Consider the following 12025-nt stretch of genomic DNA (forward strand, 5'->3'; position numbering starts at 1 on the left):
AAGGACCATAAGAATTTGAGCCATGATGGTCTCTCCACTCCACCCTCAAACATTCTCTTTCTTTCTTTGGTTACTAGCTTCGAGGTTTACTGCATTTGCTTCTGTCCATTTTCTGGTCTGGAAGATACTGGTGAATTTTTTCTAACTTAAACTCTTTTTAAAAATTCATTTATTAGGTACTAGGAGAGAGAAATCATGGGAGGAAATTTCAAATCTTCACCCAAATGTGTCCCTTCCATTCACTCTTGGATCTGTAATCTAGAATTTGTTCCAACCACTCCTTAACTGTGCTGGTCAAGACCATCATGTATTGCGATCTAAAGCACTTCTCTGTCCTCATCTTACTTTTTCTTACTTACTTTCTCTATGTCTCTGCAACACTCAACCTAGCTGACCACTTCCTCTCGTGAAATCTTCTTGGGGCTTTTGCAACCCACTACTTCCTGGGTTTCCCCTTACTTGGCCTCTCTTTCTCAGTCTCCTTAGATGGCTCACCTTGCTCTTCTCCACCCCTGCCTAAGTGAGCCAATCAGTTCCAGTGGGATTAAATATCACTGTAACGCTGACAACATTTATATCTCTTTGAACTCCAGACTCACATATCTAACCCTCTTCTTGGTTGTCTTGCAGACATTCAAACTTAGCATTCTAAAGCCTCCCTTTTGTAAACATAATATCACCAATCCAACTACTTCTTCAAGCAAGAAGCCTGGGAATTATGCAACTCATTAGAATGTATTGCTGATTCTACCCCCAAAACTGATTTGTCTATTCTACACCCCCCACCTGAATACAGACCACCAACACTTCTAGCCTAGATTACTGCAACAGCCTCTGGACATGTCCCTTTATCTCCACTTGCCCTGCTTCAAATCACTCTCCACCCTGCATTAAAAATAATCTTTTAAAAAAATTTTAATTCCAATATACTTAACATATATTACTTTCAGGTGTACAATACAGTGACTGAATTCCATGCATTATTCAGTGCTCATCAGGATAAGTGTACTCTAAAAATAATTTTCTTAATAAAAAGTGGATCGTGTCCCACTACTGCCTAAAAATTCTCATTTGCTTCCTACTGCACCTGAAATAAAATCCAAACCCCAAGGCCCTCTGTCATCTCACCCTTCCCCCATCTCTCCCAACGTTTTCTTGACCTATCCTCCAGTCATACTGAACCTTTAGTTCCTTAATCTACCAGCGGCTTTCCAGCCTGAAAGTGCAAACTGTTCCTCTCTCTGAACGTCTTTCTTCACGTGGCTGATCCTCTCCTGCCTATGCCGTCAGCTTACATGTCACTTCTGAGCGAGTCATTCCTTTACAACACCTTTGCCAAAAGGAGGTTTTCTCCTGTTACTTTATCTGGGTTTGCTTGCTTTTTGTCTTTCTTTTCCATTAAAATACAAGCTGTATGCAGGCCAGTACCATATGTCTTGCTCACCATGGTATCCTTAGTGCCAGATACAGTGCCTGGTTCACAGTACATGCTCAATAAATATCTGATGATTCTTAATGATGTTAATGTATAATTGTTGTATAATAATGTGTAAATGTTGTATAATGACGTTAATGTTAATTGGTTTATGGGGGTATTTTCAAAAAAATTAAGTTAAATAGCTCACACTTCAACATATTTTTCTGGATAACTTCTGAAAATAAATTCCTCCCCCACCCAAATTTAGTTTTTTTTTTTAATGTCACCTTACCTAAACTGAATCTCTCAAAAGCCTCTTGTCTGTCCTGGGTAGTTACTGGCTGACCTTCCAAACTTTCCAATGAGCGAAGGTGAAAAATGGTAAACTGGATGTAATGAGGAAGGGTCACAATTGGATTTTCAAGTAGGATCAGAGAAGTCAAATCTTGAAGTGGTTTCAACTTGCTTACATCTTGGAGCTGAAATGATATGTAACAATATTTGTATATGTAACAGTATTAGCATAATTTAATTTTAAAATAATAAAAGCATACCTAAAGGAAGTAATAAATCAAGAAAATTGCTATCAACATGGCAAGGAACCTATTCATGGAACCCATTATCCAAAATTAGTGGTGTGAGGGGAGGAACAGAAAGTGAGTATTTGAGGATCCATAGTGTATCAGGACAGTATTAAGCATTTTCCATATACCATTTCATTTGACTCCTCACAACAACCTATGATAGAAACAACATCTTAATTTTGTAGACGAAGAAACTGAGGTTTGAAGAAGTTGAATAACTTGCCCAAAGCTCAGACCTTACAAATGAACAAAAGAGGATTTGAATTCATCTGTGTAACTTTAAACCTACTATTTTTTCATTATATTGATTGAACACATCAAAAATATAAATGGCTATAAAAAAGATTTTGGTAAATCTTCAGATAACAGTTATAATTGATCGTTAAAAGAAATAAGTAAGGAGACTGGGAGATAGTCACATTTTTAAAGATTTTTATGTTTATCCAAAGAGGGACTTTAAAAGGTCAAGAAATGCTACTCCTAATACCCTAATACCTCTCACAAGTGAATGTGTACCACTCTTACTAATGCCAATGTCAAATATAAACTGGGATGAGAAAGTCATGAAAAATTAGAAATGATAATATTTATTGAATGATTTTCCTGTTAACATCAGCTGACACTGAGTACTATCTAACAATCGACTACTTGAAGGAATATTTATAGCAATTTTTAGATTCATGGCTACCTCCTTCCATCATAGCATAAGCCCCAAGAGCTCCAAGGTGATGCAGTGCAACATAGTATAAGGTCTGGGCTCTGAGGCTCTTGGGCTGTTGCAGTGAAATGGTAGTCACCTTACCAGACCTTTATAAAGATGGAATAAGAAAGCTGGACATTGTGAATCACACAGTAATTAAACAAATGGCTTCTTCCACTGGTGAAGGTTTAAGGAGTCATTTAGTGTTTTTGAGTTTTTAAAACATCTTCACATCTATCATTTTATGGAGCCCCATTACACCCCTGTAAAGAAGGCAGGGTAGGGTTTGTTTGCTCTAATTTAAACAAAGAATCTTAGAGAGATAAAGGGATTCTCCAAGGTCATAGAAGGCAGGTCTAGACCCATATTAGAAAGCACATCTTTTATTGTCTTTTCTATGACTAATGTTCTTTAAGCATGGCTGTTTCAATTTTAATATAGATTTAAGTAAATTCATGTTTTTACTTAACAAATACTTATTAAACACCTAACTGTATAAATGTTACAAGAAAATCATTAATTATACTCCAAAGGAAAGCATACACAATTATCAGATTATGTGAGCCATGATAACAAAATTGCTCTATGATAAAAGAGCTAGTGAATAACCACTTATAACACCTGACACTATAATCAAGCTTAATTCGTAAGTTTGAAAAAAACAAAAACAAAAAAAAAGAACTCAGTTCCTGGCATTCAGTGACCTGGATTCTGGCACAAGTTGTGTGACTTTGGGTAAGAGATTTAACCTGAAAATGAGAAAAAGACAATGCTACCTAACTGACAGCACTCAAAAAATAATCTTTTTACTGCCTCCTTAAGAAAAGTTTTCTGAGGCTCAAATGAAATGATAATGCAAAAATCCGAAGAGGTCAACTCTCAGTTACCATGGAACCACTCAAAACCAGAAATGCCTATATTTAATTACCCTAGAGAGTCCTAGGTTATACCTAAATTTGATGTCTGGTCAAAGGACCAAGAACCTTAAAAGTAGAAATCTTTTTTTTTTTTTTTTTTAAGATTTTATTTATTTGACAGAGAGAGAGAGCACAAGCAGGGGGAGCAGCAGAGGGAGAGGGAGAAGCAGGCTCCCTGATGAGCAGGGAGCCCCATACAGGGCTCAATCCCAGGACCCTGGGATCATGACCTGAGCCGAAGACAGATGCTTAACCAACTAAGCTACCCAGGTGCCCCAAGAAATCTCACTTTTTAAAAACTTAGACTTTAATATTTTTTTCAACAAGTCTAAAAATTTGAAAAAACTTCTTGCTACTTTGAATAACTTACCGATGATATCTTGTTGCCTTTCAGATTGAGGACTCGCAAAGATTTTAACTTCTTCCCTAGCCATACTGGGATATGTTCAATTTCATTTCCTGCAAGGTTTAGCTTTTGCAGATTATACATATTTTCTATGCCTTCAATTTTGCTGGAAACCAAAGGATAAAATCAAATTTAGTAAATACAATGATAGAGTCCCTCCACTGTATGCTTAAGAATAAATAGCCTTGGTTTTATGTGGGGTTACTTTTCATAATTATAATTTGTTAACCCTTTTAATAAACGAGAACCAAACAAAAGTGGCTAAAAAGAAACTGACCAGAACAGCTAAGCTGCCAACTCTTCATTACTGGGTCCAGAAATCCTACCTATCTTTAGGATCCCACAACACAGAAAAGGAGAGTCTATCCATGGCATTATCACTACTCACTGGGAGCAGTACTAGTGGATAGCCAGGGGAGAGCTGAAAAACTCAGCAGCACACACTCCTTTGTTACAGCCCTGCACAAGAGATAACCTTCGTTATTACCCTAAGTCATCACCAAAAGATTAGGTACAACACCAGGATATGATTGCCATTTTGAACTGATGGACTCTCTAGAACACTAATTTATGAACATAAATATTTTAATCAGAATATTTAAATCAATAGAACATTTATCATATTGATGAATTTTCATTGATGAAATATTTTGCCAATTTAATTGTCAATTTAATTGATTACAATTTGTCACTTTTAATTCCTTGGTAAATTTTCTATGGGCAAATATTTCCAAGCTTCTTTATTAAAATTATTTTTATCAGGATCATTTTTTATACAAACTTTATATTAAGGATTTGGTTCCGTTTTTTTTCCCCTTTCATTTTTTGCCATATTAGAGCTTCTGCCACTGTTAGTGGTTTTATTTTATTGGCCACTATCTTCCAAGTCTAAGGTGGGGGGAAGTATACAGATATAAAGATTTTCAAGACTTGACAATTGCATCATTTTGTTTATAACAAGTTTTCTATGTGTGGTTTTTTGCCACTGTCAGTTTTATTATGTTTATTCCTCACAGTAATATATATTATGAAGTGAAAGCACGACTGAATGTATTACAGCAATGAACAAAGAACATCAGGATAAACACATAGTATCAAAATGCATTGAAATATCTTCAGGATCAAAATGACAGGATTAAAACACTCTGCTTCATGTCAACTTTCTTAATGTAATAAGGCAGTGGATCAAAGACTCTATCTGTGAAAACTTCCTGTCAAAAATGGAATTAAAATAAAATTTGGTATTCATGTATCTCCTTCTTTGATAATGCTAGAAAAATATTATTCGATACTTTAGTAATGCCAAAACACGAAAGCGGTTATCATACGTGAAGGATAATGCTAGAAAAATATTATTCGGTACTTTAGTAATGCCAAAACACGAAAGCAGTTATCATACGCGAAGGATAATGCTAGAAAAATATTATTTGGTACTTTAGTAATGCCAAAACATGAAAGCAGTTATCATACGCGAAGGGCTAGACTAGCAATGAATGAGGATCCAAGTAACTGCTGTTCAAAGGACTCTTTCAATTCAGTAACGTGGGCAACATTAATCTACCTCTTTAACAAAGACAATGCTACAATGCTACATAAAGAGTATTTACTTACCAGATTTTGTTATATGATAAGTTGAGTTCACGTAATTTTGACAGCTTGTCCAATTTCTCAATCTTCCCTATTAGATTATAGCTGAGATTCAGTACTTCAAGTTTAACGCATTTTTCCAAATTTTCAATATACTAATTGGAAACAAATGAATAAATACTTTACATGACAAATTCCTTACATAAAGTACAACATGTATGTATATGCATCAAGGGCTGTTTTGATCAGTCACCAGAGAATAATAAACCCTTCCTGCTCTCCTGGACAATCCTTTGGTACAGCTTCCTTCGACCAGGAATAACAGCTTTCCTTGCCCCTGGATGGACAACACTTCCTATGTATCAAGACAATCAAAACTATTCAGCAAGAATTCCACTTCAACTTTTCTATGCCTCCTCTCCTCCTCCTTTCTTCGAAATTCAGCTAGATACCTATGCTCTTGCATAACCTCATCTACTTCCTCCCCACCCCCCACGGTCTTGCATCTTTAATCTCTTTCACTCCTGGATCTTCCCCTAAGTTTAAGAAGTCACTATCCAGGGGCGCCTGGGTGGCACAGCGGTTAAGCGTCTGCCTTCGGCTCAGGGCATGATCCCGGCGTTATGGGATCAAGCCCCACATCAGGCTCTTCCGCTATAAGCCTGCTTCTTCCTCTCCCACTCCCCCTGCTTGTGTTCCCTCTCTCGCTGGCTGTCTCTATCTCTGTCGAATAAATAAATAAAATCTTTAAAAAAAAAAAAAAAGAAGTCACTATCCAATAGGTACTTACTACATATCAGATGCACCACCAGGCAATGGATACCAGTGAACTAGACAACTTCCCTGCTACAGGAGCCTTTGTTCAACAGGTTTAATCTCCTCTATACAGAACAAATCACCTCATGCTAAACTTGTTTTCCTATCAAGCTATCATTTTAGCTCCTTTATTTGTGATCATGTTCTCACAAGAGTTGTGTACATTTGCTCATTCTGCCTTCCATTTATTCTATTGGTAAGGCAAAATATCTTCTGCTTTTACTATGTATTCAAATAGTTCTCTCCACGATTGCCATTCATCCATCCATTCCACAAACATTTATCAAACATGGATTATCTGCCAGGGGCTGTTCTAGGTACTAGAAATACACTGGTGAGTAAGGAAACCAAGGTTCTTGCTTTCATTCACAGAGAAAGTCAATAAATAAACAACTTTTTCAGACACTGAAGTGTACTAACAAGAAAATAAAGATAATGTGATGTGACAGCATGCAAATCACCAAGGCGGGCAGATTTGTCTGCTGTGTTCACTGCGTAAGCATAAATGCCTGGCACATAGTGGGCACTGAATAAGTATTTGTTGGTGGAAAGAATGAAAGAGAGTCATGGAGAAGGCAGCTAATGGCAACTGGGTGGTAAGAGAAGGCCTCATAGAGGAAGTACACTGAACTGAGACCTTAATAACAAGAAGCCAGCTCTGTGAACATGTGGGGGCAGAGAACAACAAGCAGAGGAGAAAAATACAAAGGCCCAGTTAGTTTGAGAAATAGAAGGGCTTCTGAACTGCCAAATCCAAATGACTTCTAAGTTTTTGTCCTACTTAATGATTCTGTGACATTTTATATCATCCATTCCTGCTTGAAGTTCTCCTTCCTTTGGTCTCCATTCATCATACTCTTAGATCTTCTTGTTCTAATAGCCCCTTCAGATTTCTTCACTGGGTATGCCTCTCCTGTGTGTGCTTTCTCTCTCTCTCTCTCTGACTCCCCTTCACTATTTCTCCTCTTAATTCCAGACATTCTTCTAGGAAGCTCTAAGTTTCCAGAGATCAGAAACTTAGCTTATTTACCTGTGTACTTATTCCCACAGCCTAACATAATGCCTGGCATATAATAACCATACAGTAAATATTTACTACTTTGATTTCATTTTTGCAACTTGTAAACTCCAGAATGTCTCCCTTTTCCTTTTTAATTACACAAGTAAAATATAAATATATTCTAATAAAAACCTCAAATGAAACATAAGAAGCTCTCTTCTTCAAGTTCCTAGGCACCTGTAAAAAAAATCCCACTGATCAAAGGTAACCGTTGCTAAGAGGCTGACATATAAACATCTGTAGCTTTCTATTCATTTACATCCATATATACACATATAGAAAAACAGAATTTTTAGACCTTATTATACAAAATGTTTTAGAATTTTTTTCATTAAATGCACTGCGGACATTGTCCCACATTAAGACATTCTTATTTTTTTTAAGAAACTTGATAGTATTTCATGGTCTACAGCACCATAATTTATTTAACCAATTCCCTATTGATAGAAATTTGGTTATTTCCAATTTTTCTATTTTAAATAATGCTTAATAAACATGACTATATAGATACTTCTGGATACATGTGTATGTAATATCAGTAGAACGGACATCAAGGAGTAGAACTGCTGGGTTAGTAAGTATAAATTCAGTAAGCATAAACTCAATTGCTGGATCAAATAAGTACACGTGAAATTTGGATAAATGCTACCAAACTGTCTTTCTAAATTGCAGGAGCAATGTGTATGTCCCACTAAGACAATATGATAATATCCACTTCCCACACCATTCTGAACACTGAAATAATCCTTTTAATTCTTGACCATTAGACATACAAGAATGATTTTATGGTATCAAACTATTGTTTTCATATTTTTTATATTAATAAAGGTGGATATATTTTCATGCCACTTATAATACTTTTGTGAATGCCCTGTTCATATCCTTTGCACATTCTCCACTGAGTTGTCTCTCTTACTGAATTGTAGAAGCTCTTTATATGGGTACTATTATATATGCTGAAAACACTCCCTGACAGTTTAACTTTTTAAAACATATCTTTCATTAAACACTTTTTAATCTTTATGTACACTAAGTCTGTCAATATTTTTCTTTGTGGTACTAGGGTTGGTGCTCGCTTAAAGGGCTTTCTCAACTCTAAGACTCTAAAATAAACTCTCCTATATTCTTTCCTAATACTTCTATAGCATTTTTGTGGGTTTTGTTCTGGTTTCATTAAATCTTCAACCTTCCGGAACTAATTTTTGTGACTAATGTAGTAGGCATCTAAGTTTATATTTTTTTCCAATTAAAATGTTTAAGTTGTCTTTTACAATGTATTCATGTTGTATAGTTTACGAATAAAGTAATAAACATTCAAGAGCAGAGATCAGCAAACTTTTTCTGGAAAAAGCCACATAGTCAATATTTTTGGCTTTATGGGCCATATAGTCTCTGTGACAACTATTTACCCCTGCTATTGTAGTGCAAAAACAGCCACAGACAATATGTATACAAATAAGTGTGGCTGTGTTCCAATAAAATTTTATTTACAAAAATAGGCAGCAGGCCTGATTTGGCCTACAAGCTATAAGTTTGCCAACCCCATCTCTAGAAAGAATCCAATAATGTATAGAATAATAGGAGCTTATGAATGTGAAGATGTCATACCTCCGATATAGAACTTCCACTGGAAACAATACAAGGTCTGCTACAAATTAGGTGACATTAGGATGAAATGTTACTGTAAATCTAGTATAATCTTTTAATTTTCAGTTTTAAAACAGAAAAATTAAAAAACAATGCTGGTAACCTACCCTAAATTTCTTGCCACCATCTTTAGCAAGTGAAAGGTTCAGAGATTTTACCAAGGCCAAATTGTCCTGTTTAGTAAGTTTTTTAACAAGGGCCTCTGTAATGTATCGGACTCCTGTATGTGAATCGGCTTCTGAAATTACAGAAACAGATTATCATCAGTAGAAGGGACACCTCTGAAAAACAAATTATTTTGATGATATATAACAAAAAAAATTTTTATGACATGCAAATATAAAAACAGCTGGTTAGTTCTAATTGCAATGTTTTAATTATATTTTACTTCATATAGCATTATATTATAATAATTGCATACATATATAGTAATGTAAGTTATACTTTATAAATATTAGCTCTGTCCCAAGCTTGCACTATACGCTTTACACTTACAATTTAATTTGTACAACATTTAAAATAGAAATTACTATTCCCATTTATTTAAAAAAAACTATAATAGTTTGCTCAAGATCTTGTGGCTAGTGATGTGGAAATCCAGGACCTGAACCCAGGCAGAAGAATCCAAAACTTATACTTTTAATCCCATGCAGCATTAAAGTTTTAGCAATATTTTTGATATTAGCTTTTTTGTTTTGTTTTGTTTTGTTTTTAGAGAAGGAGAGAGAGAGAGGGAAAGAGAGAGAAGGGGCGCAGAGGAAAGGGAGAGAGAGAATCATAAGCAGGCTCTACACCAAGAGCAGAGCCCAAAGCAGGGCTGGATCTCACAGCCCTGCGATCAAGACCTGAGCCAAAATCAAGAGTGGGAGGCTTAACCGACTAAGCCACCCAGGCACGCCCTAGTTTTCGGGTCTTTTTTTTACAGTTATCGACTTATTACAGTGCTAAATTACTTACTTTTTTGTTTTGTTTTGTTTTGTTTTAAATAAGCTGTCACTACTCTGGTTGTTTTTGTTTTTTTAAATTCCAATCTAAATTTCAGAAACACTGTAATTCTTAAAAATCCTTTTTTTCTTTTTTTAGTGGTGAAAAACTCAAATTTGTTGTTCTTTTAAACAGAGAATAACACAATATATTTTATAAAGTACTAACTTGATGGACAGCACTCCTGCCCTAAGACTGGACATTGCTGTCAAAGCTTCTCAAAGCCATCTTACATTTTACAAAAGCAGCTGCAAAAAGAAAATTCTTTCTTTGAGTCAGAAAAAATCAATGCTGGGTTCAGATTCAGGCTGTATGACAAAATTTCCCTAAGATTATTTATAATAAATTAATATTACATTTATCTGGGTTCAAAATAAAGTGATTTTTTTCCTTTAATTTGGGCTATTCTAGGAAAGAAAATGACTAATATTCTAAAATATTAATCAAATCAGAGTCAACAGTGTACCAACTGACAGTAAGAGTACAGTCTAAACTCAATTGCTGACAAGGTTTAGTAATAAAAACTGAGCAGCTAGATAGCTGTGACTTCATGACTTAGCAAAGAAATCACATAGTTTTCATTCACATTCAGTCACGTTAAAGGGTCTCTTAGAAAAAAAGAATATATTTCTGAAAACAGATTCCCACATGAACAGACTGCTTTTAAGAAAAAAATAAAAGCAAAACCTTGGAGGAACATATACATGTCCCTTACAGGAACATGATAAGCAGTTTGACCATAAGCAGACTAGAATAGCCCAAGGGTAGATTATATTTTTGTACTGAATTAAGACACTCCACTCTGAAGTGAACAGATATGCTTTTCCTCTAACTAAGAATGATGGTAAATTTGGCATATGAGCTTTAAGGTACTCTCCCGCCACAGGAAATAAAGCCTCCTCTTTCTGGAAATTCTCTTCTCCTAACTCTTTCAGACAGCTTCACCCTCACCCAGAAGCCTTCATCTTCCACTGTCCTTATACACTTCCTGCAGATATAAACAATAGGTCATGTTAGTACGAAGATATATATTTCACTTGGACCAAAAATGTAAGTTTGGTAATTGTCCATCTCTACTCTAGAGTATGTGTTCAATTCTTAGATTAAAAAGCATTACCTTTATGGTCTTGGCTGTCCAAAAGCACCGTGTTTTCATCTGTAATCTCAACTTGTTCACTCCATTGTCCTCCAAAACGAAGACTGTCAGATCCACTTAGAGGTGAAAGTGACCTAGATCTCATATTGGACATAAGGGATGGTGGACTAGGAGAGTGAGGTGATGGTGGCATCTTTGCATTGGAAAATGTTTGCTGAGAACCTTTCTTCATGGCAAGAATAAAGCCAGGTGTCCATCAAAACCTGTAAGAGATTTCGGCATATTTAACAAGGTTAATTTTTTAGAGCTCTCATAACTATTGATCTACTTCTAGAGTTTTTTTAAGTTCTGCACCCAGAGTGGGGCTTGAACTCATGATACCGAGATCAAGAGTCACACATTCTACCAACTGAGCCAGCCAAGCGCCCTTATTTCTAGTGTTCTGAAGATGACAAAGTTACAAACTCAGAGGCTACAGATCCTAGGACCCATACTACTCCAAGCTGATGGGAGCAGACACTGCTTCAAACACTGCTGATCACCTTGCCAGAGGGAAAAGAGACCTCCAAAAGCTCTTGTATTGACACATGCTCCAGCCAGAAATCTCACCTGTCATTTCTCTTCTGTATTGGACCACACTAGTCACAGCACCCCTCACACCCACAAAGGGTCCTAGAATGTAGGAAGCTGGAAATGTTTGGCAACCAGCGGTATTTAATACTGACAATTACTCTCCCCTTCCTGATAAAGTTTCTTCTTTTACTTCTGGGACACCACACTCTCCTGGTATCCTCCTGCCTTTGTGGCCACT

General features: G+C 36.0%; 1 protein-coding gene across 4 annotated transcripts in view; it reads right to left on the reverse strand.

Annotated features, from left to right (window-relative positions):
* CNTRL (centriolin) overlaps positions 1-12025 on the reverse strand; it is an 81010-nt gene that overhangs the window by 64759 nt on the left and 4226 nt on the right. For all 4 annotated transcript variants that reach the window (XM_045791042.2, XM_087869404.1, XM_087869403.1 and 1 more), the window contains exons 2-6: positions 11236-11477; positions 9242-9372; positions 5636-5766; positions 3989-4130; positions 1710-1896 (exon numbers count right to left, since the gene is read on the reverse strand). In XM_045791042.2, coding sequence (XP_045646998.2) covers positions 1710-1896; positions 3989-4130; positions 5636-5766; positions 9242-9372; positions 11236-11446 — 802 coding nt within the window. In that variant the 5' untranslated portion in view covers positions 11447-11477. The remainder of the gene's footprint in view (positions 1-1709; positions 1897-3988; positions 4131-5635; positions 5767-9241; positions 9373-11235; positions 11478-12025) is intronic.

Source organism: Ursus americanus, chromosome 18 (assembly GCF_024610735.1).
Source record: "Ursus americanus isolate L20-20 chromosome 18, mUrsAme1.1.p, whole genome shotgun sequence".
NCBI lineage: Eukaryota > Metazoa > Chordata > Mammalia > Carnivora > Ursidae > Ursus > Ursus americanus.